Raw genomic sequence first — 27940 nt, forward strand, 5'->3', positions numbered from 1 at the left:
ATGCGGAAAGTCATCGACCCAATGCACATTCACGACCCTCGAATTAGGCGCAGCTGTCTTAAAAATCTCGAACAATCTTCTCGAACTCGTCCAAAGCATCTCTGTACCAGCCTTCAAGTCAATCTCATCATATGCACACACAGTCAACATGCGGGCACGTGGCCCACGCGGTTGCCTCTGTCGATAGCAGCTAAACTTCGCTATATCGACACGCAACCGTGTCTTCCTCATCATCCGCACACGTGCTGATTTCTCTAGACACTCATTCGCTGGATGCTCCAGTATAAAGGTGTTGTATTCATACATCCAGGAGCCGTCACTCTCAACGGATGCAACTCGAATGCCGTCGTTGACAAGAACTGCTCACGCGCTTCCTGATATACCTTGTTACAAACCAAGAGCACGCTTATCGACGGACAAGCTCCATGTATAGCAATTATAGCATCATCTCGGAGTACGTAGGAAACAGCATCTTCGCTCTGCTTCTTCCGAGGACGATAGATGGCGATATCTTCGAAACTTTTTGCGCATTTCATCAGCGTCAAAAGAAATATCGTCCGAGGCCAACACGAATTGATCATGTACCTTGTTTCGTATCTGCCGCTGCTGCTTGCATAGTCATATATCATACTCCTCAGCTCCGTCGGAAGACGCAGAAAAGGTGACGTGTCGACGTCTTGTTGAGAGCGCCTTGGAAAGCAGAAAGTGTGGGAGAGAAGGCCTATTGGCTGGCAAAAACGTTTCATGTCCATGTACCATGGCCGTGGTGGCGGCGGTGGCGGCGACACATATCATCGTAACTGACACGTGTGATGGTTGCACGGCGGCGAATGGAGATATAGCCACAGTCTCGTCGGGATATAGTGCGGCGCGAATAAGAGCGTGTTTATCGCCTCCAGGGTTTTCCCATGTAGGCTTTAGTTGTCCCGTTGCAGTAGGAAAATGTAGATAATGGAGCGATGGTACTGGAGTATTATTTTCTGTGTAGAATTGACAGATGAACCCAAGGATGGCAGCCGGGATGATGCCATTGAGGAAGTCCGCAAGGCTTCTGCCGTACCTAGTTAAACGGCCCATGGTGCTCTAGACTTGTTAGATAAGACGTGTACTACATAAGGTGTTCGGAAGCGCTTGCCTGGTTTCGGTAGGTCGGGCTGGCGGGCTGGCGGGCTGGCGGGTACACGACGGGAGATCAACGGGGGTTAGCTAGGGTTGCGGAGATGGCTTTGAAAGTGCATGTTGTGATGCGTACATGAGACGGACATGGGCTGGGATAGACAGATAGTAAGATATGAGTACGTAGGGGTCCATCGTAGACGTCGGAAGCTGACTGGTTGCCTAACAGTGCTGATGTACAACCCTCATGTCCGCAACTTTCTTCGGTTTCCTACATCACCATATACTAGTAAACAATGCAAACCCCACTTTCCCCAGAGCATAGGTTAACACCACTGTACGACTTGACCTCAACGTCTCAAGTTTCAGAACACAACATGTGTAAACAAAAAAAAGTTCCTCGTTCTCCATGCGGCTGACACGACGTAACACCCAGGCCTACAACACCGCGCCACCATCCCCACAATTTCCCAGCTAGTAGTAGTTAGCCCCCCGATTGCGATGTCCGAACCTCAGCTTTCCCCTCCCCTTCCTTCTGTATCGCCCACCTTTCCGCTGACAGATCACTTACACATCTTCGGCAAACAAACAGGATAAAACAGAAACAAAAAACCCGAGCTCTTTCTTGTCTCCCAAGCCACTCGGCTCCTTTCCCCTCCTCCTCTCTCTATCTCTCTCCCTTGTTAATATCTGCCCCACTACCACTGATTCGCCATGTTTCCCCATCTACCCACTCGTGGCGCTACCTCGTAAAGTAACAACTGCAAACTTGCATATCACGCGCTCCTCGGCTCTTGTGCGCACTACTACTATCATCTTCTTTTCTTGTCGTTTCACACCGTTCACGGAACAATCCGCTTCAAAAGAAAACGGGCCCGATATTAAAACATCAAGGTCACGCACTCTTGCCTGTTGGTGGGAGCGAGCAGTGAGCGAACAAAGTACGTGTCTTGTGTGTGGTTGCGAAAAAAAAAGCGGGGGGGTGGAGGGGGGGAGTCTAGTGAGAAACTGGGATTAACGCTGAAAACGGAAAGCGGGTTTTCCGCCGTCACGAGGAGGGGACCCGAAATTGCGTCTTCTGGGGTACCTAATTTATCGTGCAGGCAGACACTTCGTCTTGTTTCGGTAATATCAAAGGGTGCCCAAAGCAAGGTGTGGGGACCGTTTTCACTTTCACTAGGGATCCCTTTCTTGTTTTGCAGTTTGTTATTAAGTGAAGAAGGAGGGGGGTGTTGGTTTGTTTGGCCTTGGAAGGAAGGCCCAAGCGGGCGGAATATTTTCGATCCTTGTTTTCCGCGTTTGCGTTGGTGGTAATAACGTTGGGGTGAGTGAAATAATAACCTGTGTGACGGGGCCAGAGCAGGCTTATAAGAAGCTTTTTGGGTCCGGTTCTAGACTAACAGACGTAGTGTTGAACATTGGACCTACTTACCTACCTACTTTTCCCAAACTCGTCGTCACCTGACTTCGGTGTACAACATACAACGGACAGCATTCTTGTTTCAAGATGTTGGCGCATCTCCCTACCACGCTCTTCCTCCTCGTCGCATCCATAGTGACACCTGCGTTTGCAGGCATCCAGCAATCAGACTTCAGCGGCATCGGCCACATTTACGTGCTCAAATCGGACAATTGGCAGACGGCAACACCAAAGGCAACCGTCGGCTGCCTCGACACAAACGGCAAGTTTATATCGGAAAAGAGCCCCTTCAACAAATGCGGCGTCTTCTCCCGCCTAGAAGACTTCCCCTACACGCTTAGCACGTCAAAGGGAAACTGCACCTTCGAAGACGACAAGCAAGAAAAGAACACGGACAGTTACTACGGAAAGACAGATTCAGCATGGAGTTGCGGTGAGCGTGTCGCAGACATCTACGATCAACTCTACACAATCGTGCGTGTCCCCCCTTCCTCAACCCTTACCTACCTACCTATCCCGCAATTAGTTTCTTTCTTTGGCTAACTAGGCGAGGGAAATTTAGAACGGCTTCGAATACGTCTTCCTCTGCTTCGGCGACGTAGCTTGCTTCTACGACGCCAAGCACACGCCGAACCCCCATGAGAAGCTCCCGCTGTGGCAGTACCGCTGGGGCTCCCAGCAGATGGGTATCACGCCCGGCCATGTGCAGCTGCAGCTCATGTGGAACAAGATTGGTGAGTTGCCGGGACGCTCCGAGGCGAGCGAGTTCTTGGGGCCCAGGGTGCAGGTCAAGGAGGGGTCGCAGATGCCGTTGATGGGGAAGAAGGCGAGAGCTTGAATCATGTGAGAGATTTGGGTTTTGGGGGGAAACGAGGGTATATAGTTTGTGTCTGTGGTTATCAAAGGTATATATTATGGGATCTCTGTGTTTTTTTTTTCGGATTGGGTTTGTGTGTATATGATGGGTGGGGGTAGGGATGACAACATGTGACTTTTGCAACAATTGGCGAGTTCGGGTAGTTATGAGTTATGATTAGGCAAGAAATGGAAAGCGATTAAGATTTAAGCATATTCTCCATGTAACTGCAGTGCACTTACCATCCTATTCAATCCTACATCTAACATCTCCTTCAGATCCCCATACAACCTAGACTCACTTTTCCCCCGCTGCCACGACAATCCTACTCTTCCCATCCGCCATACGCACTCCCACCCCATCTCCCCTCACCATCTCCTTCAATCATAACCCCGTTATCCCACTATCCTACCCAACTTTTTCCACCCATACACGTACAGTATTCCGTATGTCATTAAGATTGTAAATATCTTTCCCCCATTCAAGCGGAGGAAAATATAGGAAAGAAGAAGAGGAAGAAAGAGGTGTTTTGCTCGATTTTCTGAATACGAAAAGGTGAGTAAGATGCAGGACGAAGGGGGAGGGGGGGCGTTGGAAGTAAGGCGGTGAAGATGGGAAAGTGGGGAGGATGGGGGGTTGGGTAGTGGTGGTGTTGTGTATGTGGGATAGGTTGGTGAAGTAATGTGGACAATTCTGAGGCAGTTTGTATTGCGTGTGAGATGGTATGAAATCCATCTTGTCAGAGAGTGTAGCATCGATTTCCTAAATTTGCATCATGGAGAAGAGAATAGCACATCGGATTTTTTTTCCTACTGCATCACCACAAGTTCCCATAACTAAACTTTCAATCTTCAATTTGAACTTTTTTTTTTTGCAACGTATCAGGATAATCGTTAGGTCCCCCCCATACACGCCGCCCTTCGGTATCGCATCTTCAGAGACTCTTATCAAGACACAAAAAAAAAGAACCCGAAAAAAACCCAGTTCTCTCCACACGCCGCGCTAAATCATGACAAACCTACACAATCTCTCGTAGTAAGAGTCCCAAAAAAAAAACTCCCTCCAAATCAGCAAACGATCAAAAAAAAGAAAGTTTCCCGCCACACTCATTAACTATGGAAATTGCCTCCATTGTTGATAATCCGCGCCGAACCAAAGCAAAAAAGAGAGAGAGATCAAGATCCGAAACCAGCAAAGAAGAGGAAAAGAAAAAGATAAGAAGAGATGACACCTTCAAACCATGCAGTTGTATGTTGGAGTGAGTTTAAAAAAACAAAAGAAGAGCATGTCTAATCCGAACGCGCGCGCCTTGAAAAACAAGGGGGTATCAGAGTGATTGAGGCTTGGTACGTATGTGTGTACTGTCAAGTTCGCATAAAACAACTGGAAAAAAAAGCCCAGAGAAAGAAGGCCAGATCCCGCTGGAAGCAATATTTGGGCGATTTGGAAGCAGAATGCCGACCCAGGATTAAGGAAAATTTTGGTGGTGGGATGGATGTTTTCGAGGGGGGGTGGGTTACTCGAGGAACAGTGGGTAAACCGGTCGTTAACACGTCGTAGCTGGAATTGATGGGGAGGACGCAAATGTAAAGTTTAAGTTAAAGATGATGTGTCTGACGAGATTCCTGCATGGATTTCTGGATATTCGTTTACTCGTCCTTGTAAGGTGAGGCGGCTTTGGAGACTGCTCGGGCAATAAATCGTTTCGTAATACTCTTTAATCAATACATCGACCACCATCTCACTCTGGCCTATCAAGGTTGACCCTGAGACTGTACTCGAGTTTTTCCTTCTCGCAATACTCGTGCAGGAACTTCAGACCAAACCGGACAGCTTGGATGGGTGTTGTATCTATTCCGAGCGGGAGAAAATACGGACCAGACATTTTGGCGCCGCTCACCTTTTCTGGCTCACGTGCAAGTTTGGCGTTAACTTCTCGACCCGCATACGTCTTCTTGTAGATGTTTTGCAGGTCCTCGAAAGGCAGAGCAATTCTTGCTTCTTGATAGTGGCGATTCATCTTCAATGTGTGATCGGAGAGAAGGGCAAAGTTTTCAATATGCTGTCGAGCAGATTCTGGGTGGTTGATATCCTGTGGCGAGTCGTGAGATTTGGAGCTACTGAAGCGTTGTGACACATGGGTGCAGATTGCAGAGGCGATGACAGAGCTGAGGTAGGAGCGGAGTCCGTCGAGGTGTTGAAAGTCTCTCGTGCATCTGGAATACGACAGACAGAGCGGTAGCAGGGTCTTCCATGTCTGCTCAACCTCGCCGGCACGACCGCGGAGGTTTAGCGACAGATCTTGAGCAAAATATGCGGCCATGTATGCCCTAATTGGTCAGTCTAGCCAAGATCGGTAATAGAGATGAACTTACAAGATGCACTCCAGGTTGGTGACGGCAGCTCGCTTTTCGTCCTTTTTGCTGCTCGCAGTGTTTAATATTTTGGTTGCCTCGTGTTTCAGAGCGCGACCTGTCTGGTTCAACTTCGCCGATGTTTGCCCAAGCAAGGAAATGTCGATTTGCTTCTTGTTGTTCAGGGGTGCGGATGTGGGCCCGGCCTTGAGCTCCGCTTTGGAGCCGGCGGGAGTTGCGCCGGAACGACCCGGAGTTGCTTCGTTGCTTTCTGAAGATTGAGTGCGTAGCATGTTCATGGATCTTATGTCTTTCTTGGGTGTCGGGTGGAGTGGATTGCTCTTCTGAGCAGAGGGTTTTGCCGAAGCGGCTGGAGATGCCGTGGTCGGTGCAGAAGTGACAGGAGGCTCATTCGTTGAGCTTGCCCGTGGGCGCTTAGCGGGAGGTACCGCCAAGGAGCAATCTTCCTCAGTTCGCAGTCGTTTCTCGACGACCTTGGCACTTGCCGGGGTTGGCTTTGCACTGGTGGTTGGGGTAGAGGTGGATGCTGGTGTGGTTGGCTCTGTCCGCCGAGCAGTGATCTTGGGTACTGGCTTCTTCTTGATAACGGGCGGATCAGTAACCCTGGGCTGGTTGTCTGTCGCTGTAGCTTTTGGCGTATCGGTGCGTTCTTTCTTCTCGGCACTTGAGCGCTTTGGAGGCAGGCGTAGAATTTGGCTCACAACCTGTGCCTTTGGCTTTGAGAATTTCAGTTTCACAATCATATTGGCACGTGTTTGTTGTGAGGGACTGACTGGTTCGGGGTTTGGCGATTTGCCGTTTATAGATAATGAACGTCCGCGATTCTCAGTCTTGAGAGATGCGCTGGACTTTTGTGATGAGTCGGGCGGTACAGCAATGGGCGCGCTCTTGATATCTGACGACGATATAGATGCGTCCGAGTCTGCGCGCTTCCGTTGCACCTCTAGCCTGTCCAATTCGGCTTGCACGTTGGAGGGTAGTGTGGGCGATAGAATAGTAGGGAGCCCGTACGGATTGCCAAGCGGTTCTCGAACAGGTGATAGGAGTGGAGGCAAGCCGTGCGGTGTGGAGTTTGAAGGGTCCGACTTTTCTACGTGGCTCTTGTAGCTGGCCGTGTCGCTCTTCTGCGAAGTGGAAGGAGCGCGGGGGCGCGAGCTGACTTGGGCGGCTTCGCGCGTCGCTTTGCGATCGTCGCGCATGTTGTTGGAGGAGCTGTTGTATGTTAGCAGAGCAATTGCGTCTGGAGCGGTGTACCCACGATCCCGGCGATCTGGGCTCGGCCTTTTGGGCAGGTGCAGAGAGCTTTTCGGACTTGGTAGCGCCGTTGGCCTGATCTGACGTATTTTTGGTGGGCGGGCGACTGGACGAGCTGATCTTTGCCCCAGGAGCAGCAGCGCCGTTGACCTGCTTGACTTTGAAAGCTGATAGATTGGGCTTCTTCTTTGTCGGTTGGCCGTTTACAGCCTGCGACCGTGGGGGCTCCGGCTCCGGCTCCTCGTCTTGGCCGGCTTGTAGCTCGAAACAGTCCTGGCATGGCTCGCGGTAGAGGTAGGTTCTGTACTGAAGGTGTTCTTCATCCGGGCGCCAAAGCCTTCCTATCATCCAGGCATTGGCTTGTTGCTGTGAGTGATAGCGGTACGGGTCCAGCGAGGGAGTAGAGAGTATGTAGGGAGTGGGCGGCACCGCGACCTTGATGCGCTTGACGATGGTGTCGAGCAGGTCTAGCTCTTCTTGGTCGTGGGCCGAGTAGCGGGAGCGCTTGAGAGGTCGGGAGGGATCGCCGGGGTGCTCAGCTGCATCTGGGCCCGTCATGGCGTGCTAGCTCGTGGGATTGAGGGTGGGGGATGTCGCGCGTGGTGGGTATGTCGCAGGCGGGCGGCGGTATGTGCAGTGGGACGACGTGCGGGAGCGGAGAAGCATTAGAGGGAGCGCTCGGCCGGGATGAGGGCTTCGTGTTCAGCGCGCGCCAGCACAATAGGACCCGAGGCCTGCGGTTGTTGTTGATGTTGTGGTGAAGGCCTCACCCGCGGTCACGTCGCCGTTGGTGCTGGCGGTGATGCCTCGGGACCCGCCAGGCTGGGATGGAGGATTGCTGGGGCGCGGCGCGGTGGCGACGACGGCAACTACGGGCGTGATGGGGTATAGAGGGCGATTTGGCGTTTGCGACGGTACTGGAGGAGAGGAGCGACATGTCAAGGTGGACATGTCTTGGCACAGAGGCTTGACGTGCGCGCGCAACGCTTCCAGCTCGTCGGAGCCTCTGCGTCGGCCATTGGTCGCCCGCCTGGCACCGACACGCTCTGCTCCACACCACATCACCTGCAGATCCCTTTAGTCGTGCGCCATTGCATTGCATTCACACAAGTACACGGCATGGCCACGATAGACGGCATGCAGCCACGCCTGCGGCTGCAGCCCTGGCATTGCCGTCTTTCCCATCATCTGCTCATGGCCACTGCCTGTGCTTGCGACGTGCCCTGTCGTGCTGGACTAGAGGCGCGCATGCCATCAACCGACTCCTACTGCACACTTGCACTGCACATACATTGTCGGCCCACAGATACAATCCTCTTCACCAGCCACATGTACGCAACAGGAATGTCCAGCCGTGCTGCTGCTGCCACTGCGTATTCTTCAGTCGGCAGAGGGCAAGCGTCGGCGCCTTGACAATGCACGTGACCGACGGTGCAGGGCCTTGTTGAGCATCTACTCCGACACGCAGCGCAAACTGCATTGCTCAAACTGCATTCCGCAACACTCCCCATTGTGGAACCAACAAGACCAAGGCTGCCTCGTGGCAAATGCTTGTGGCAAGCCTCGGTCTGGCCAAGTATCGTCTCTTTGTTATACGGCCGCTACATACCTGACACGACATGATTTCTTGACGCAAGCATTCACGCAAGCATTCAAGAGTGACTACCTACTCACAGTTCCTCATCATCTGTCTCGTCATCCTCGGCGTAGGCTGCTGCGCGCGAGGACTTTGCTGTTGCACCCTTGCCTCGCGTTGCTACTGTCCTTTTGCTGAATGGCAGGACTCGGGGTGGGGGAACGCCCGTTGTCTCTGTGCCTTCCGCAGTGCCACCACCATGTGCAACCTCAGAACCATCCCCGACTGTTTCGGATGATCTCGCTCTTTGACGCGGGGCGGAACCAGTCTCTTCGTCAGTTTCATCGTCAGACTGCTCTGGTGTTACAGCATCTTCTACTTCTTCTTCGTCACGTTCCTCGTCTTTTGCTTGGTCCATCTCCATCTGGTCGCTGTCCGACTCAGGCTCTAGTCCAGAAACTGGCTGCGCTGATTGCGACGAAGCTTTGCGCTTGCTTGCTCGTGATGCGCCCGCCTTGCACGCTCTGGTGTTGCCTCTTGTCGCTTCAACAGCGGTCGCTGCACAGCAAAAGTCAGTCTTGCGAATGTACCTTGGACAGCAGACTGGCATTACCTGTCGTCTGGGCAACCTTTGCACCAGCCAATAGGCGGCTTTGGTCTCGGATCTTCCTCTTTTTGTCATTCAGCAGCTCCATAAACTGCTGCAGCATAACCGATTCCGCCTCATTCTTGGTTTTGATAAAGTCATCGAGTTGCGCGGTCAGCTTGGCAACTGTGTTTTGCTCGCTACCTACGCGGGCCTCCAGTTCGGCCATGTGTTGCAGTGTTTGTGCGTGTGCCATGGCGGAAGTGCGGGCCCAGTCGAACGGATTAAACTCAAACTCATCGTCCTGGGGTAAGACGATCTCGCCCAAGGTGACCTACACGGGTTAGGCCAGGCTTTTTCTTGTTCGGTCGTTCAGCTAGCCCACCTTTATGGTTTGAACGTCCTGGCGGAAGGAGATGGCTAGTGTTCCACTCTTCAAAGTATACACCATGCGGACGCCATGCAAGAGATGGGCATGTTGGCTTGCAGGCTGTTTCATCAAGAGGAAATGAGACAAAATTGCCGCCCACTCGTCATCGGTCCCTTTGAATTTGTGCTGCAATTCTGCAAGATTGCGGTACCGAACTGGGACCGGGGTTAGTAAATGAACTCTGTACCTGCTTTGCAACAAGGGCTTACTCGAAGCAACATATGGGCTTTCGCCCTCGCAGCCTACGAGCCTGACATCGAGCGGATGGCTGCCCTCGTGCAAGACCTCGACGACAACCGCGTCGCCGCGGCCGTCGGCAGGCTCGACGGGGACGATGCAGCAACGAGTGGGCATTGCTGGGGCGTGATGCGTGAGGCGTGATGTGCAGAAGCTAGGCGGTGCTGCGGGAAGTTAGCCGGTAGGGCAGGTTAGGACGCTTGCAGGGCCCGGACGAGGATCTGAGCGGGTCCAGGGCTGGAGTTGTCGCAAGCGCAGCGGGTCGATGAGTGCTCCTGAACAGCACCAGGGACTGGCACCGATTGTTTAGCAATACGGCGCGCGGGGATGTTGAAACGGTAGTTAATTGAGCATGTGAGACGGGCAGGGCCCCGAGGTTTATGTTGCAGGCTTTGAGGAGGCAGAGACAGGCAGCATTGCGCCGGGCGTGTGTGGTTAGGGTTTAGTGTTTGTTGATGTCCAGGCATCCGTCCTGCACACGAGGCACGCCACCAGGAGGGAGGAGTCAGGGTCTGACGAGGGCCAAGGGCAGAGGGTGTGTGGGCAGCAGGCGGAGGTGTAGTAAGTAGGCGTGTAATGTAATGTAAAGTAAAAGTATATGTACGGATGCAGGCCCTCGTTGCACTGGCTTTATTCATCCATGCATGCATACGTACACAAGCAACGTCCTCTCTCTCTCTCTCTTTGTACACAAACAACAAGGACATGAACCAAGCAAGCCCACCCCTCCTGCAGCAGCAACAGCAACAGCATTTGTTCGCCAGCAATCCGCATGCCCGTCCGTTGTTTTTTGCGCAGCCCGGCCAATTACCAGTGCCCTTCTCTTGCGACTAGGCCGTCGTCGCTGGCGTCGACACACCCACACAGGCGTGGCTAGTGGGCGGACCTCGGGGCGCGCCTTCCTCGAGCTGCCCACCGCCTGGCTCGCTTGTGCTGCAGGAACCTGACAGCCCAGTGACCACCTTCGTGGCCCACCCCCAACCTCCTGCATTGCTCGCGAAGATCCTGCATCCAAACACGACAACACGCAATTGCGGTCATTCGCGCTGCCCCCCGAGCATGGCGGCCAACAACCGCTCCTTCGCGGCGCGCATCGCCTCCATCTCGTCCAACAGCTCCAGGATGGAGTCGTGGGACGACGGCGACTTCGACGACCGCTCCGACGGCCTGCTCTTCAAGAACTCGACGGTCCACTCGCTCTCGTCACGCATGAGCGTGCGTTCCGAATCAGAGTCCCAGGACGACTGGCAGTTTCTCATCTCGCCCGACGACCAGGCTACAAACGCCTCTGCCATCACCTCGGCCGCAAAGCAGGCCGGCATCCCCATACCCGCAAACGTGCCCTCGTCCGCCCTGCTAGGGGGGTCCATCAAGAGGCTGGGGAAAAAGAAGTCGACCAAGAAAATGGAAGTCGACGATGACTGGGGCAACGACCTCGAGCTTCCCGCAAACGCCTCCGAAGGACTCAAGCTTAAGCCGCTCGCCGCTCGCACGCCTGCTGACGATGCCGATGATGACCTCGACTGGGGCGAGGGTTCATTGGGCATCCGCTTTGCAGGCACGCGACAGGCCACTCGCGGTGCCCGCAGCTCCTCCGTCTCCGCCATGAGCCCTAGCCTGGGCAGCTGCATGACCATGGAGAGCGAAGAAGACGACCTCGGCGGCCTCGTCTTGCCCACCGAGCCCATGGACTTCAGCGCCCGTCTGGAGAAGCTCAAGAAGACCGACCACCTACACCAGCAGGACTCAACCCAGCGTCCGCCTGAACTATCTCTCCTTCCACCGCTTCAGCTCGGCCCAACATCTGCCCCAGCACCACCTACGTCGTTCCCTACACAAGAACCACCCCTATCACCCACCACTGGTCCCGCCTTCTTTTCACCCTTAGGGAGTCCCAAGGCTCCTTCGCCAAAGGCAAAGCCGGCTGCTGAGCCCGAGGAGGATTTCGAGGAGGGTTTCGAGTTCGGCACTGGTGAAATTCTGGACAGCAAGAAGCTCACCTTGAACAAGAATATTGTCGTAAAGAAGACCACCAACAAGGCTAATGCGCCACACGCCGCTCGTCCTGCGACCACGCTCACCTTTACCGACCGACCCACCATATCGCGAATTCCAAGGCCACTACCGTCCATCGCCAGCCGCACCCGGCTAACTCCCGTCTACGAGACTGGCGCGTCAGCCTCGAACCAATCGTCAAGGACCATGCCTACAACTACTAGCGCACAGCTCCTCCGCGCGAAGCGATCTGCTCCTGTCCTCCGCAACATAAACTCTACTCAGCCACCTCGCATGCCCTTCATCCCTGCTGGTGGTCCCTCCTCTCAGTCACACCACGTCATGGCCAAGAGTACCTCACAAACTCATCTTCGTCGTGACTCTGACTCTCGTCGTCCCCTCTCTCCTTCTATGCGGTCTTACTCTCGCTCGTCTGGACATCAGAATGAGACACCGAGCCGTGCAGGGGTCCGACGCGATTTGGCACCCTCTGCACTTGCACGCAACCCACCCCCCAGAAAACTAACCCAGCCCCAGCGCAAGCGGAACTTTGGGGATGGGCACGAACTTGACATGTTTGATGATCTGCCCACCTCAGCTACAAAAGAGAAGCAATTCGAAAAGGTCCCACGTAATGTTGGCAGTAACAAATCCTTACGCACTCAACCCAGTAATTCCCGCCTGCCCATGCCCGACCGCATGGCGACGCCCCAGCCTCAGACTCCACGAAGTCCACCTAAAGTGGACAACACTCCCCGATTTGCTCGAGATACTGCTGCGAGTAGGAACGCACGAGAGCAACGATTGGCAGGCACGAGGTCAAGAGCGGATGGCTCCGTTTCCCAAAGGCCTGTGAGCTGGGCTGCTCAAGTTGCCTCTCGCAGCCCTCATTCTAGCCCAAATCACAAGAAGAAAGGCTCAGGGCAAAAACCTCAGTTAATCCGCCAGATGACCCAGCCTCAGTCCTATAGTATGGCACTCCACCACTACTACCCAGCTCCCACTAACCACTATGTAGACGAAAAAGGCATGACTTATAACCCTACCCTACAGCGATGGGAAGGTAACGAGGAGGAGCTCGTTTCCTTCTCCCACCCTAATACTTCCACTACTACTCTTGCCTTGACCACTGCCAGTACACCAACTTTTGCACCCCCCTCTAACCAGACGGGCCGCCCACACGATCGTTCACAGTCCATCTCGCATATAGCGCTCTCGTCCATTCATGCTTCTCAAGCACACAGGAGCTTCTCGGCACGGGCAGCCAAACTTGCCCAGCCGCCAGCGCCAGCACCAGCACCATCCCCGCCTCGACCTGCATTGATATCACAAATCTCAGTGCCTCGAAGCGTGCAATATGAAGGCCGCATGGTGTTTGATCCTGTCAAAATGACCTGGCTCAAAGCCCCTCGCCCGATGAACGACGTTCGCTCACCTTCCGAAGTCGACGAGGACGAGGACCCCTTTGCTGGCCTTGAAGACTTGAAAGATAACGAGAGCGTTGCTGGCGGCAACGGTATGAGTGGCACCGGCACACCAAACCCCGAAGATCCCGCCTTTGTAGGCGAAGAGTTCGACGTCGGTCCCAGTTTCATCCGCCGCCAACGTGACGAAGAGGCCATCTGGCGCCGTCGAGTCGAAGGCTGGGTCGGCGGCCTTCGCGACAACGGTGAACATCCCGGCGGATGGCGATGGGCGATCCGCGACTTCGCAGCCAGCGCGCCTGCTGGTAATCCCGCGTTTTAACGACCTTGTATATGTGTATCCGCATTTACGATTTTATGATTGCATCCAAGATTTCCCTCTTTGGGCGCATACTGTGGGACTTTGTTTCACGAAAAGTAATGACTTGCTTGGAATGTCTATTTGAGATATCCCCCCCCGGAGTGTTATGAAGGGTGTGCTTCAATGCCGCCTCACTCTTACGACGCATTTTACGACTTAATGACGGCATGACCGTACTACAGATGGGGCTTCATTGCTCGGACACATGACTCACGAAATTTCCTTTGTATAATGATCTGCGGCGTCTGGGTCATCTTCATTCAGTATATAAGAAAACATATTAATACTACATTGCTGCTACAAGTTGAGCATGATGATGGGCTGATGGTGTTGGGGGAGCTAGCCAGTCTCGCCCCTATTGTGTGCAGCTTCGTGGCGCCATTGTCGCCAAGTCTATGCCGTCATCCTATTGGCGCCCTTGGAGTCATATTTGCGGGGCCGACAGCTCACATGCCCAACTCGACCCGCCGACCTGTCAGGCGTCACCGCTCCTCCCTATATCTTATATCATGTCGCTCTCCAACGACCCAGGCCATTACTTCCAAACGACGTACCGATTCTGCCCTTGAGCCTCTTGATCCCGGCTGATATCATGTAGCTCGGCACTTGAGGAGACGGCTCGCAAGGCTGTCAAGTCGAAGAACACAAAGGGCAACCCCACCAAGCTTCCATCCAAGATCCTCGCCATCATCGCGGATCCTCAGGATGAGCACCATGTCTACGTAGCTGAAGCTGCAGGCAGCGTGAAGCATATCAATATTGAAGTCGGTCAGACATCTGCCTCCACGCTCCAGCTTCACTGCTGGACGTGATGATAGCGACCAGTCGCTAACTGCTCTTCCGACAGACTAGCAAAGTCATTGCTACTTTTTCCGGCCCCACGGCTCCCCTGACCTCTATCGCCGTGTCACCAAAGTCCGGTACGCTGTTCGCGGGCTGCTGGGACAAGTCGATATGGTCGTGGTCACTCTCATCTCGGAAAGCGTCCACCCGCTTTCAAGGCCACAGTGATTTCGTCAAGGCTATCATATCCTTTACTTTGAATGGCAAGGAAGTTCTCGTTTCAGCCTCTCAGGATGCGAGCATCATAGTGTGGGACGTAGCTGCAGGAAAGAAACTACATACACTTAAAGGACACACACGGGGTATCCTCGCTCTTGCGCTGGACCCGGTTGATTACGAACCTGGGAAAGACGCCATCACGGTCTTCAGTGCCGGAAGCGATCGAGAAATCAGACGTTGGCAGATTGCATCTTCCTCGGCTCATGAAATCCAGCCGTCACCAATCATTTCCCACGAGACCAGTATCGACGCTCTGTGTTTCGACACTGACGGTGATCTATGGACCGCATCAGCAGACAAGACGGCAAAATGTCTATCTAGAGGCCGAGATTGGGAAGAAGATTCCAAGTTTGAACACCCGGACTTTGTTCGCGACGTCGTGATTGACGAAGCTGGCGGGTGGATCGTGACTGCATGCAGAGACGAAGAAGTCCGTGTATGGGAGAGAGCTAGCGGCAGGTTGCACCATACCTTTAGTGGGCACTTTGAAGAGGTCACAGGACTTCTCTTGATGGGACAGCGTCTAATCAGCGTCAGTATCGACGCCACAGTGAGACAGTGGAGCCTGAAGCCACAAGACCTTGCCAAGTCCATTGAGGAAGCTGAGAAGGAACGACTTGGAGAAGAGACAGCAAAGGAGCCAGAGCGAAAAGAGAGTCTATTGACCGTGGAAGAAGAAGCGGAGCTCGCTGAGCTCTTGGAAGATAGCGATTAGACATCGACTAGCGAGCCGACGACCGGACATGCGTTACCAAGGTTTGCTGGGAAATTTCGATCCCATTTGTCCGGTCGGGCCCCTCTAGGTAAATTTCGAAGCGAGATGACTGGCTGAGACAGTCATGTTCCCTCCCACACTCCGGCGGTGACTAGCTCAAGGATGAACTTGTCTAGCTTTGCAACTGTAGCTTAGGCTACACACCTTCCATCTTTACGAGGGATTCTCGGTCTACGAGAAGCATCAAGGTCGCCCTGCTCACAGCTCAATTTTAGCGCCAATGTTCGTCCTGGGTCTGGAGACAGTTTATCTGTCCTCACGCTGGTCGTCTGATGCCGGATGTGGAACGGAATCATGGTTGACTTCCCTGTCTCTATGAAGAGAAGCTTGGTATTCCCCATTTTCCTATTTTGATTTGACTAGTGGTGCTGTTTACTGGCGTCTAGCACTCGTGCCATGGAGTTCGCCAGCACGGGCCTATAGCTCACCTTTCATCGACACGTGATCAACCAACAAGCGGCACGTTCACCTTCACAGCAAAATATTCCTGGCCAGTTCACCCCTCATCCCCCCCAAACTCACCTCACTCAGCCGTGCACACCATCTTTCTTTGTTCTCGCAACCATTTTCCCTTACTATTTCCTCAACACATTACCATCATCTGCCGAGCTGGCCTTTTGGCTTTCGTTGAACGGAGTTTGGATTTTTCCAGGCATGCAACAAACCCCTTCGAGTCTTTCTTCCGACTATCTACACGAACGGACGTTCCCGATCGATACCCCGCGATGAGCCAGTCTCAGCTTTTTTTTTCTCGAGCCATGTCGTCACCAAGGGTGATGCGTGCCTACCGTAGACAAGGGAGAAGATACTTCACGCCAGGGAGCGTTTACCGCAGCCCCGCTACCAGTGTCGCCTTTTCAGGTTGTCGCGTGTAGAAGATACCAGCAGATATGGAGCGTCATGCTCTGACAGATCATTTGGTCCATGGTTTAGTGTCGTGCGAGGATGCTTCTCCCTTGTGCCGGTGAAACCACATGTAGGAACTCATGGCTTTCGCCACGCAGGTGAAAGCACTGTTCTTGAGCTTTGTTCTTTTCCGTCGCTTAGTATTCTTGCTAAGTACGCGATGGTGGAAAACAAAGGATATGAGTTTCATATTCATTCTCAACGTGTTGACTATGACAGGCCTTCGGTCCTTGGCGTTTCGTTCAGCGTACAACAAGAATCGGCTGGCACGGTCAAGTCTGGTTTTTCGAGAACGGCATAAGACGTCGAATACAAGCGGGCGATCTTTCTCGGAGTGTTCAGTTTCTGGTCGGCAAACACTCAGAGGGTCTTTGTCATACAGCGTCCGCATCGAGACCCCGACTATCTACTACGCAACAAGGTCTGACCATGTTACGCCGTAGAGGCGCGAAACAAAAAGGTGCAGCTCGTCAGGTCAGGTGAATTTCCCCCGCCACCAGTGTTGTTTTTTCAGACAGCGAGTGTGGAAGATGCCTGCGATATTGAGTCTTTTTCGGAAGACTCTGATAGACCACATGGTCCATGGCTTTGTTTGGCTGTCGTGACTCACCTCTTCGACATCGACCAGGTCCAACGAGACATGCCCAACCTGAGGCAGCCCACTAACTTGACCTGTGGGAAACCCAGGCCAGATGACGTGAGAGCACTTCTGCGAAACCACAGAGATTTTCGGAACCTTTGGTCCATTTCGGCTTACTCGAGCTTCACTTTTCGTGCTGCCGCTTTGAAGACCCAGCCCACCTCCAGCACGACAACAAAGAAACAGTCCCCTATTCAGGGGTTGAGACTGGTTTGCTCCTTGTTTTCCATTCCGGCACGAGCTTCGGCCCCTCGCACTCGCTCGCCCTCACTGGTACCAGGTAGAGTATGCTTTTCTCACCCCACGATGGTTCGCGTGAGGAACCTGTCTGTCAGGGAAAGGCTTGCCTTATACCCGCCATCAGTATCATCCTTCTAAGGAAGATGAGCATGGAAGATGCCTGCGATATTGAGCTTCTCCGGAAGTCTCTGGAAGACCTTAGGGTCCACGGCACTTTGCTTACAGGCACCCTCGTACGCACATCCCCCCGATGTCTTGGCTATTGTGCAGACCCCTCCTCCCCCACCCAGCCTTTGTGCCCTGGTGCCACACTTTCGGGTACGCCCGCTTCTTCAGGTACGCCTGCTTCCTACGGGTACGCCCGCTCATTCAGGTCCGCCTATGTTCCGGATAAGTCCGCTTGTTCAGGTCCGCCTACGCCACATAGGTTCGTCCGTGTGTGCTATCGAGTCGATGTACGTAACTACGTCGGCGTCTTGTCCTGCAGGGAACGTTCGCGTATCCCCGCCGCCAGTGGATCTCTTTTTAGGGATCCGTGCGCGGAAGAGGCCTACAGATGTGGAGCTCGGCGACTGCTTTCGAGTGGCTGCTGCGTCTCTGATAGACCGCATGGTCCTTGGCTGAAATGCAGACAATCCCCCAAATCACGAAGCCTCGTCCGTGCTGTTTTAAGCACGGCCGATGCTTCGTGAGCTATTTGGAGACACACCGTTCACATTGTTCACACTTGTAAAAGTGTCAACACCCTGACCGGTGTTTTTTGAGTTGGCCCTTGGGCTTTTTTGAGAGACCTTTTTTCGAGAAAATACTTTTACCGCCCTTTTGGGTACTACGGCCCTTTTGGGTATCCTGAGAAAAAACTTTGGCTCTTCGGAGCTTTCTTAGACTTGTCCTTTTTTTGGGTATCTATACCCTTTGAGTCGACTCGTCGACAATGGCTATCATGGCCATTGGTAAGGTATGCGGGGCAGCTGCTCACTTAAATGCTTGCCTGGAGAAGAAATGAGTCGCGACGTTCTTGAACGTTGGCGTGGCTGCAAGAGGTGGACGGGCGGTAGAAGTCGGACCCTTGCGCCTCCTCGTGGTGCCGCCTGGATAGTCGACCACTCTTCTTCATGCACGAGAGAGTGGAAGATGAACTAGATGCTTGGGACGCAGCGTAAGTTACTTGGATTGTTGATTGTTGAGATCATCTCACAGTATCCTTACTCTGTTAATGTTGAGGAGTGAGGTGACTGCTCATGGGTATGAAGACAGGGTGACTCGAGGGTTGGTGGAAAGACCAGGCTGGATTAGTGGTAAGAGCAGGATAGCTGTGATACGGCATATGTCTTTTCTACTCCTGCTAGACCGTTGTAGTAACGCAAATATGATCAATATACCTCACTCGTAAATGACCTACCCAAAAGAACATCTTCCAATGGCGTGAATAATCCCTATCGATAGTGAGAGACCATTGAACCTAACTCATACCCAATTGTACTTTCTCAACTGCTTGTCAGAGAGAGAGGGACAGTTGCTCCGATTTTTCATCATTAACATTTTGCATCCCAATGCAAAAGGCGTAACTATCTAGTATAGTCGTATAACTTGGGCTACATGCCCAGGCTCCACCTCCCCGATCTGATGCAGGAAAAAAGATCCTTCCAGAACGATTCACTACATCGCCATTATGTCAGGACTGAAACTGGAGAATAAAGTGCAAAAACTTCACTGCATATATAAAGAAGTGTTGAAATTAGCGTAAGTAGAATGGATGGATTGAGCATTGATTGTGCCTACACCATTCCCCAATTACCGAAGCATAAGAGCACACAACCAACTGCCATGCCGCGATTTCAAGTCCTAAAGCAAAAAGAAAAAGAAACATAATCAACTCCACTACCACTTGCATCAAGACGCCTGGAACCAAGCGTCTTGCAGCACGGTGTTTACCGATGCCCTGACGGACGGCTCCAATCGTATCATGCTACTGACTAGCACCCCGACACGTATAATATCTTCCCTACTCACATCTTGTTTCTTCTCTTCGTCAAAATACACTTCCTCGAACCCACTCTGAAGCGACCGATGCTCATAATCGCGCAGTTGTTTTGAATTCATAGCATGCCATTGCTTTTGCCAACGGTCCGGTATAGTATCGCCACTCATCTCGAGCATTTGACTCACAAGAATCTGAAGGGTGATTAGGAAGGTGTTGAAAAGGGGGGGGGGGGGGGGGGGAGGGGTTAGCCGGTGATGAGCTCAAATAACGAAGACCAAGATGCGTAAGCGTTTCCATTGGGAGTTTGATTTGAATATTTTTTCATCTCGAGGACATGGAATTACGACACATCCCATACTTCAGAGGTCAACGCGATGATCCACGTTGTCGTTGAAGATAATCTCAGGAGCGCGATAGTAGAGTGGGGTATGAAAGGCTCCGGGACTATCGTTATTGAAGAAAGATTGGCCAAAATGGACAATTTTGATGGTGTCAAAGGAAGATTTGATATTGATTGGGTAGGAAGCGGGTCTGACTAGGTAGGCAGGTAGGTTGGGTTCTAGTGGTTTGCGATCGGTTCTTTGAACACGTCCCGTTTCGGGTTGGCCTAGTTTCTGGAGGAGATGTTCCTCATGTAAATCATGTATCGAAGGTATCGTGAAAGCTAGGTTGCGGGTGTGTAGGTCTGGACATGGTAAGAGGGTAAAGGTTAATGGGGAGGGTGGGATGGCGATATTCCGCGTACCTGCATGTGCGATGTTATGCTTGTGGAGAAAGGACAAACCAGTCAATGTCTGTTTTGCAATCACCTTTGCGAGCATTCCGGAAAGTCTTGCAGGGCCTGAACTTTTGTCAAGAAAATCAGCGACACAAGGCAATCATGAGTCCCGTTTGGACCATGAATCTGGAAGTAATCTTGCATCGTCATGAGGCATTGATAGCCAGGCTGATTCGGACGGGCAGCCGCCATAGCACCCAAGACAGCCAACTCTCGACTATGCTGGGTTGTCTTGGATACGCATACTTTGATGGCGACAAAAGCTCTATTCCTAGCAGAACCATCAGTCTGGAATTGTGTTAATAATGTATGGCAGAAAGTAAGACCTGGTATCATGTGCAGCCCACACAGTCGAGTATCCGCTCCACCCCAGTTTGTGCAGAATCTTGTACCTGCCGTTTTTCAAGTAGTCCCCCAGATGGACAGGATGGTAGCCACCCCATTGGTAGCGATGCAAAGGTTCAGCGTCGATGTCACAGCTGTGTGTGGACCAGTATGTCGGCAAATTATTTATACTGAGAGGGTCGAATTGGCGCGGAGGAAAATGAACGTAGAGGCATGGGTGGTCTCCATGATGGTATAGGCGCCAGCGCTCTTCGTGATGGTATGCTGCGAGAGTGAGAGCTTATTTTGGAGAGAGTCATGCTTTTGCACACCGCGCAGGTTGGGCTACTAGAGACGTATAGATACTTAGGGTGGATGGTGAGGGGAAGAGATGCCAAGGAAATTAGTTCTGCTCCTCTAGTGAATGTTGAGGATGGATAGGCGTAGATGGTGGGATATTGCTATGTTCTAATCGAGCGACATGTGCATTGGGAACAACAGCAGGTTACCTGTAGTGTTGGCTAAGACAACAGCGAACTTGTGGTTTGATATTCTAGACGGGTCCTAGTCTTTAGGCAGTGAAACAATAGGAAAATATAAGTACAAGAGAGCAATGCGCTGCTCAGTTGCGATTCTTCAGCATTTCCGTGATTCTATGTGGGACGTTCCATTAACCTACAAGAGAGGGATTGATAGCCCTGCTCATTACTCATTCTTAAACGTTCCACCGCTGCGCCCATAGTCCTTCAGCAAAATCCTTCAATCGATCACTCCGTCTCTGCATCCTGTCACTCCCCAACTGTTTATTAAATTCACGGACGTCATCGAAAACGTCCTCAAGTCTGCATGTATCCCCACCATCCCGATCAAACGCGTAACGAAGACGCCGCTCCAACGCTTCAGTATACAGAGGATAAAATCTGCAGTCATTCCAACAAAGTATCTGAAGAAAAACATTGACTCTGCGCCTGTAAAGTACGAATTCTAATCTCAGTTCCCTGTTACCTATGGACATGCGGCGCCCCGAACTCCTAAGGATATTCCGGATACGCTGCTCAGCGTACTCCCAAAACGACAGTGTGCCGCTTCCCAGCCTCTTTCGTACGATATTCTCCTCAGCAAATAGCATGGTCATGAGTCGTCTCCAGTCGAGCGTAACGTGCGCGTTGTACTCCTTGCATTCGCCATCCACAGCATGGAAATCGGCATCATCAAATCGCGTTTCGGCGCTGTTGATAAACGTGTACCGCGCATCTCGAGTATCGAACCATATAACTTGGTCTTGCTGCGTCTCGCGCTTTATGCCGGTTCGCCACACGTCCACGTCAGCGTAGTTGATTACGCGGAGTACTTCTTCTTGCCATTGTGAATACAACATATCTGGGTAGTCGTACTCACAGTCATGGGCCGAGCGCAACACCAAGGTGAGTAAAGGGGATTTCCATGTGCTGTCTGCGGCCTGTAGGTACGGGGTCGCGATGATATTGGGTTCCGTGTACTCGGAGACGGACTCTGCCTCTGTCCATTCGATATGGAGAAGAGGGATGAAGGTAGTATAAAATATGCGCTCTGCTTCATACCGTATTCCACGACCGATTTGACGACAGGGGACCCAGAGGGTGAAGGGGTCGTTGATGTGTCGTAGGATTTCAGCCCAGATTTCGAGGGGGGAGGGCGGACGCCATTGTGGTTTTTGCCGTGTGTTTCAAATGAGAACTAGAAAGAAAAATACCTTCAACAAATACTGTGTGGACTCAAACTAGGTGGTGAGTCGTGTAGTAAAAGCAAAGTTTATACAATGGGGCTTCGTGTAGTGTGCGATGGCCCGAGGCAATTACCACGCCGAAGCCAAAAGTTGCTGGGTGCACCCTTGCGATGTGTCAAAAGTGTGCAATTGCACAATGTGAGCTGACTGATTGCCAGGGTATACACTCTACTTCATTCTCTGACCTGAGAAAATCATTGCAATAGAACACATACCCGTTAGCATAGAGACTCCATGCAGCATACCAGTACGTGGACGCCGGAGACACGTAGTAGATCACGTGCTTTCGCGTTTAGCGCGTAACGCTAAAGTAGCTGCTTATCTGCCCCCACATCTTGTCTCCACTTTCCCTTCATACAGGTCTTACACAAACCGATCATAGTTCAATTGGAACAGATTCATCTCGATATCTTTGTTATCTCTGCCATTGACTCGTACAACCCACATCTCAAAATCTGGAGAATTTGAAAATCACAATGACTGGCAGCACTCCATCCAAGTCATTCCGCTTCCGTGATCTCCCTAGTGAAGTAAGATCATATGTTGGTGAGCTTACAGCATATGCTGATGTAGCACCAACGTCTTCCAGATACGCAATAAGATCTACCGCATCATCTTGTGCGAGTTCGATCACTCGCCCAGCCAATTCGATGATGACTTCATGGAAGACGTACTACAATTGCCGCGCGTCGAACATCGTATCGAGACATCCATACTTCGAACATCGAAGGAAATATACCGCGAGGCTTACGATATCATGGTGAAGACTAACCGCTTTGTCAAAGTGACATCGGTGGACGGTTTGCCTGTTATAGGCGCTCTCAGCGGACAGCAGACTCCAGTGGTCACCCAGGAAAAGTTTCTCGTCGACCAGTTCAAAGGGTATGTGCTCAGTGTGCACTTTGGCCTGAAGAAGTAGAGAGAAAACAGGTCTTCGAGAAATTCGGATTGGTATGAGCCTCTGACTGCCATGATGTTACATCGGCATCTGGACAAACTTTGCCAAGGTATCAAAGATGGAGATGCGCACTCGCCAGGCTTCAGTGAGTCTCTCAAGATCTCAATCAGGATGGCACCTGTCCTGGACAATATACGAAGTAACAACATAATGCCCTCCTTTGATGGTTTCTTCTCGGAGAAGATGCAGAAAACCTTGTTCGCACCCCTAAGGGCCAATCTCCATGGTTACAAAGGGGTTGAAGTCAAGGGGCATGTCGATAGCAGCGTCGCAACAGCTCTGCGTCAAGACATTGCAAAAAATCCATACTCTGATCCTGCAGCGATCCTAGCCCAGTACATGGCCGCAAAAGAGGAAGGAACTCGTCTATTCCACAAGGGTCAACATGAACTTGGATGTTTGAAATGGCAAGACGCCACAGTCGAGATCGACATGTTGATCGTCTCAAGCTCTTGGCCTGACCTGGTTCGTCAAGGAAAGGAGGCGTTCGTTTCGCAGTTTGCCCAGGTCTATTTCATTATGCGTCTCAACATCATCCACGCCCAGCTTTCCAATTGGTCGGAGAATTCCTTTGTCGCCGGGGTACCGGCTGATGACTCGCTGAACTGTGCCTTCAAGTCGCTTAAGCAGGACTACTGGATGAAGGGATATAAGCACACCGTGTCTGCCACACACAGGGCAAAACTGCTGTTTCGGTATGCAACCTTTCTGAGGTTGGAAGCGGACCCTAGGAAGAAAGAACTGGCCCTGAAATCCATCAACCTGGCTGTGCAGAAGCAACCTGGAGATCCAGGTATTTTGAGAGAGAAGGACAAGATCCTTGAGTGGATGAGGCAATAGTGATGTAATTTGAGATGATTAGAAATGAGATCGGTATAGCAGTGTCAACTTAGCTCGCGTTCCTGATGGCAGCGGTGTACTTTAAAGCATTAAAGTTGATAAAGTCATACTATCACACAGCTGATGATGTTTGTTCTAGTGAAGACATGTAGAAAGGAGAGCACGTCAATCGTTAGTGTATATAACTAGTTTGTTAGAGCCGTACTAACATTCAGTCAGCGCCAAGACCACTAGTACTAGTCTGCGCTTTCCCTTCCTGGCAGGCAACATGTTACACGGTTCGGGACGAACTGCCTGACAATCTTCTCCAAGACTCCTACTCAATTGTATTCAATCGCTTACTCTTTAATGTACAAACAATTGCATCATGGCTGAAGATACCCCGCCTTTCCGCTTCATGGATTTGCCCCGTGAGATACGGGATGAAGTATACAGTCATCTGCTGTGCGCGTACGAAGCCCCCCTACCTATGACAAGTCGGGATATGCTAGTCCAAGAGACGAGCCTACTCTCGCATTTGCTGACCACTCCATTGACACGGTTATCCTGCGCATCAACAGCCAGATTCATCGTGAGGCCTAGTATGATGTCATGGTGAAATCAAACCGATTCATTCGACTTAATTGCACGATGTATATGCGGTGGTTCCCGGATATTGGCAGGATGGACACACATGGGAGTGCTCCGACGTCCTCCGAGCGAAGCTGCTGTATCGCAGAGCCATATGTGTTAGAATGTGTGGAATGATTGATGAGGCTGAGGATGCTTGTAAATTTCTCGGGAAGGCCTTAGAGCTGGTACCTGACGACCCCCTGATGCTCCAAGAGAGGCGAAATGTCATGTTATGGTACTTAGGAGAATAGGCAGTGATAGTAGGAAAACCACAGAAGCTGACATCACGAGCCCAAGTCTGATCACATAGATTGTAATTTCGCACACGGTAGGGAGTTGGCAAAGCCTCCATACAGATTATTTCCTAGCAATTAATGACTACCTTTAAGCCCTTAAGAACTTGCCAACATCTCACCTCTCTTCACAACCGCATTACCACTCCCTTCATTCATCACCCCAATCCTGCCTAATCAACTCGGCCCCCTTCTCTGCAACCATGTAGATACTCGCCACAATATTCACATCAGGCAGCACTGGTACGATACTGCAATCAACAACCCTCAACCCATCAACATCGTACACCTTCAACTTGTTATCCACGACACCGCCCTTATCCTTGGGCAGCATGCGATTGGTACCCGTGGCATGCCAATTGGGAATAGTGTTCGCCTTGATATACGCCAAGATAGCGTCATCATCATCATCCGCGACTGCAGATCCAGGGCTCACCTCACCAGAGTTGGGGCCGATGGTGAACTGCGAGAGAGCAGGGTGTCGTAGGATCTTGCGCAGGTACTTGAACGACGCGATACCGACGGCAGCATCGGTAGGGTCGGCGTAGTAGTTGCTGTCGATGAGGGGTGCATCCGACATGGATCCCGTGCGCAGTGTCACGGTGCCACGGGACAGCTGGACGAGGCTGGATGCGGTGACGGAGATGTAGGAGTCGTTGGAGCGGGGCGACCAGTAGGGAGTGGGGATCCAGGGGTACCAGACGCTTTCGAAGAGGTACTCAATGTGGGATTGGTTTGCGAGACCGGCTTGGATGACGGCTTCGGCACCGATGCTGCGGAGTTCGTCCTCGCTGAGCTTCTGGAACCCGTTTGTGACGCCCGAGGGAGCGGTGTATGGGCCGGTGAGGTTCTGATAGAACTTTGTTTGGGCAGCGCGGAGGTTCTCGGGAGTGCGTGACATGTCTGTGGTTGAGGCGCTGTCTTGGGCGCGGGCCATGATGGAGAAGACGGAGTGGTCGTTGAGGTGCTGGCCCACGTTCTCGTTGACAACGAGGGGTGTGATGCCGACTTTCTCGAGCTCAGCCTTGGGTCCGATACCTGAGACCATGAGGAGTTGGGGCGAGTGGAAGGCACCCAGGCTCAGGATAACTTCGTTGCGGGCTTTGACAGTATTGACGAAGCCGGTGGCGTGGTGGACATAGCTAAGACCGATAGCACGAGGTCGGGCGCCGGATGTGTCAAACTTGAGTCCGGTAACAGGGGAATCATGTAGGACCTTAAGGTTGGGACGCTGACGAGCCTGTTGATAGAATGTAGTGTAGCTTGACGTCCTTCGAAGATGGCCGTTGAGTGTTGTAGTTCCGTGCTTGACACCGACACTATCTCCCAGGTTCTGGTCCTTGACAATGGGAATATTAAGCGCCTCGCTACAAGCTACAATGAAGCCATCAGTAGCAGGGGGAACATATCCTTGGAACCCGAGTTCAAGCGGACCGTTCCCATAAGCGCTAGCCTCGTAAGTCTTGTAGTCTTGATTGAATGCTGCCAACGCATCCGATGAAGTCGGCGAGACGATTTTGGTACTCTTCACGAAAAGAGGCCACACGTCGCTCCAGCCCCATCCGTCATTTCCAAGTTCCTTCCAATGATCGTAGACACTAGCTGAACCACGGCCGTAGAAAAGACCATTGGTTGTGCTGGAACCTCCAAGACCCCTTCCGCGAAGGTACTGGATGGTACGGTTGTTCAAGTGCACCTGTGGCTGAGTTATGAATCCCCAGTCGAGCAAGCTACCCTTGATGAACTGATTGCCTCCCGGAGACTCGTAGGCTAATACTTGCTCTGGACTTGGCCCAGCTTCAAGCACAAGCACAGAAAAGCGGCCGGATTCGGAGAGGCGATTTGCCAGTACCAAACCAGCTGTCCCTCCTGCCTATTGTTAGTACATATATTCAACATATATAGTACTGGATAAGAATGAATATTGAAATCACTTTGCACAAGTACCGGATAAGGGTTGTAGAATGGATGAGAAATAAGCAGCGCAACATACCTCCGGCAATGACGAAGTCGTACACTTCATTGTATGATGCATCTTCGTCCGGAGCACTTCCGCGTGGAGTTTCAGCGTCTGCTCGCTTTGCAAACTGCGAGTTGTGTAAATCGAATGAGGGCCATGCCGAAGTGACATGTAGCAGTGAAGACAACGTCAGCAAGACGCATGTCGATGCTTGACCGACAGTCAAATGACGCATCTTGAAATAAAGTTCAATGTATACTGGAGTACTTTATGGGCTATCGAGTATTGATTTCAATTAAGATGGACAGTCTGGACATATAGCCAGGGCCTTGGAGTGAGAGAAAGGCACGAACGCGGACACCAGACAAAGGTTGGAATTTATACCTCTCAGTGATGATGTGACTTGAGCAATATTTGCCGTTCCCGTAGCCAAGAACGAGTGCTAAGGCTTTCCTGGACCTGGGCAGGCAAAAAACCAGTGCCTTCGTAAGACAGAGGCTTACGGCTGAAGCTTCATAGTCGGCTAGGCCGATATCCCGCATACCCTGGTCAGGGCTGGTATACTCTAAAGTTTCGGTCCAAGTTAGTACCCTCGCAGGTGGGGCCATCTTCTTTCATCAAGATTCAGCCGAGAGGAGGAGTTATATATCCCATCTTGAAAAGTATTTTGTACAGCCGTTTATGACCCTATGTCCACCGCGGGGACCAGATTTGTATGAACCTGCAGAAGATCCATACTAAGCTGACATCTCAACAAGGCCACCAAAGGCACCAACAGGAGGTACATGTGTGTAACACCGAAATGCAACAACTACACGTTGGGTAGACCATGGTGGAGCCAAGCCACTATTAGTCATTGCCCAGTCGAGTACCGTCACGCAAGATCGAAGCTCAGCGTCGATCGCCAAATGTCGATGTGAGCACACTCAGCGGAACTGCGCGGAGTCGTCGAAGGTTTAAAGAATACCTGATTGTTGATACTAGACAGTGATGACAAGTGCCAATGCTGACCAGCGCCTGCTGGGAGTGCGGGGAAGCCAAGCAAGAGCATTCCCGTGGTACCCACGCACGGAGCTACAAGCAACCGGTGAATAGAGCCCTGAGCAACTGTAAACTCATAGTTACTACGAGGTATACTCCTGGCAAAGCCACACATGCACGTCCGGCGTTATC

The 27940-nt window shown here is 51.9% G+C and overlaps 9 protein-coding genes across 9 annotated transcripts; 4 read left to right on the forward strand and 5 right to left on the reverse strand.

The window, feature by feature from the left end:
- Positions 1 to 2206: 2206 nt before the first annotated feature.
- On the forward strand, positions 2207 to 3598 carry PSV08DRAFT_14606 (uncharacterized protein). Its single transcript, XM_014225189.2, has 3 exons — positions 2207 to 2440; positions 2526 to 3010; positions 3099 to 3598. The coding sequence occupies exons 2-3, from the start codon at positions 2624 to 2626 to the stop codon at positions 3372 to 3374; spliced, it is 663 nt and encodes a 220-aa protein (XP_014080664.1). The 5' UTR covers positions 2207 to 2440; positions 2526 to 2623; the 3' UTR covers positions 3375 to 3598.
- Positions 3599 to 5133: 1535 nt separating this feature from the next.
- PSV08DRAFT_229652 (uncharacterized protein) lies at positions 5134 to 7579 on the reverse strand (the record flags this gene model as incomplete). Its single annotated transcript, XM_014225190.1, has 3 exons — positions 5134 to 5722; positions 5768 to 6979; positions 7026 to 7579. The coding sequence occupies 3 exons, from the start codon at positions 7577 to 7579 to the stop codon at positions 5134 to 5136; spliced, it is 2355 nt and encodes a 784-aa protein (XP_014080665.1).
- Positions 7580 to 8563: 984 nt separating this feature from the next.
- PSV08DRAFT_329096 (uncharacterized protein) lies at positions 8564 to 10191 on the reverse strand. Its single transcript, XM_014225191.2, has 4 exons — positions 9823 to 10191; positions 9569 to 9768; positions 9211 to 9517; positions 8564 to 9155 (listed from the first exon to the last, which is right to left on the reverse strand). The coding sequence occupies exons 1-4, from the start codon at positions 9965 to 9967 to the stop codon at positions 8692 to 8694; spliced, it is 1116 nt and encodes a 371-aa protein (XP_014080666.1). The 5' UTR covers positions 9968 to 10191; the 3' UTR covers positions 8564 to 8691.
- Positions 10192 to 10857: 666 nt separating this feature from the next.
- On the forward strand, positions 10858 to 13927 carry PSV08DRAFT_229655 (uncharacterized protein). Its single transcript, XM_014225192.1, has one exon. The coding sequence runs from the start codon at positions 10910 to 10912 to the stop codon at positions 13589 to 13591; it is 2682 nt and encodes an 893-aa protein (XP_014080667.1). The 5' UTR covers positions 10858 to 10909; the 3' UTR covers positions 13592 to 13927.
- A 202-nt stretch (positions 13928 to 14129) lies between these two features.
- On the forward strand, positions 14130 to 15801 carry PSV08DRAFT_329125 (WD40-repeat-containing domain protein). Its single transcript, XM_014225194.2, has 3 exons — positions 14130 to 14180; positions 14229 to 14394; positions 14478 to 15801. The coding sequence occupies exons 1-3, from the start codon at positions 14140 to 14142 to the stop codon at positions 15405 to 15407; spliced, it is 1137 nt and encodes a 378-aa protein (XP_014080669.1). The 5' UTR covers positions 14130 to 14139; the 3' UTR covers positions 15408 to 15801.
- Positions 15802 to 19146: 3345 nt separating this feature from the next.
- On the reverse strand, positions 19147 to 20659 carry PSV08DRAFT_373962 (kinase-like domain-containing protein; the record flags this gene model as incomplete). Its single annotated transcript, XM_066093284.1, has 6 exons — positions 19147 to 19428; positions 19609 to 19922; positions 19983 to 20078; positions 20135 to 20286; positions 20363 to 20494; positions 20532 to 20659. 6 exons carry the CDS (start codon positions 20657 to 20659, stop codon positions 19147 to 19149), a joined length of 1104 nt encoding a protein of 367 aa, XP_065948213.1.
- A 606-nt stretch (positions 20660 to 21265) lies between these two features.
- PSV08DRAFT_251096 (uncharacterized protein) lies at positions 21266 to 21717 on the reverse strand (the record flags this gene model as incomplete). Its single annotated transcript, XM_066092434.1, has 2 exons — positions 21266 to 21282; positions 21345 to 21717. The coding sequence occupies 2 exons, from the start codon at positions 21715 to 21717 to the stop codon at positions 21266 to 21268; spliced, it is 390 nt and encodes a 129-aa protein (XP_065948214.1).
- An 863-nt stretch (positions 21718 to 22580) lies between these two features.
- On the forward strand, positions 22581 to 23902 carry PSV08DRAFT_355546 (uncharacterized protein; the record flags this gene model as incomplete). The annotated part of the gene is made up of 3 exons (XM_066092918.1): positions 22581 to 22634; positions 22694 to 22986; positions 23035 to 23902. The coding sequence occupies 3 exons, from the start codon at positions 22581 to 22583 to the stop codon at positions 23900 to 23902; spliced, it is 1215 nt and encodes a 404-aa protein (XP_065948215.1).
- A 932-nt stretch (positions 23903 to 24834) lies between these two features.
- Positions 24835 to 27002, reverse strand: PSV08DRAFT_208933 (uncharacterized protein; the record flags this gene model as incomplete). The annotated part of the gene is made up of 2 exons (XM_014225198.2): positions 24835 to 26676; positions 26801 to 27002. The coding sequence occupies 2 exons, from the start codon at positions 27000 to 27002 to the stop codon at positions 24959 to 24961; spliced, it is 1920 nt and encodes a 639-aa protein (XP_014080673.1). The 3' UTR covers positions 24835 to 24958.
- Positions 27003 to 27940: the final 938 nt, after the last annotated feature.

This window comes from Bipolaris maydis (genome assembly GCF_028858645.1).
Source record: "Bipolaris maydis strain C4 unplaced genomic scaffold PSV08scaffold_14, whole genome shotgun sequence".
In the NCBI taxonomy this organism is placed as follows: domain Eukaryota; kingdom Fungi; phylum Ascomycota; class Dothideomycetes; order Pleosporales; family Pleosporaceae; genus Bipolaris; species Bipolaris maydis.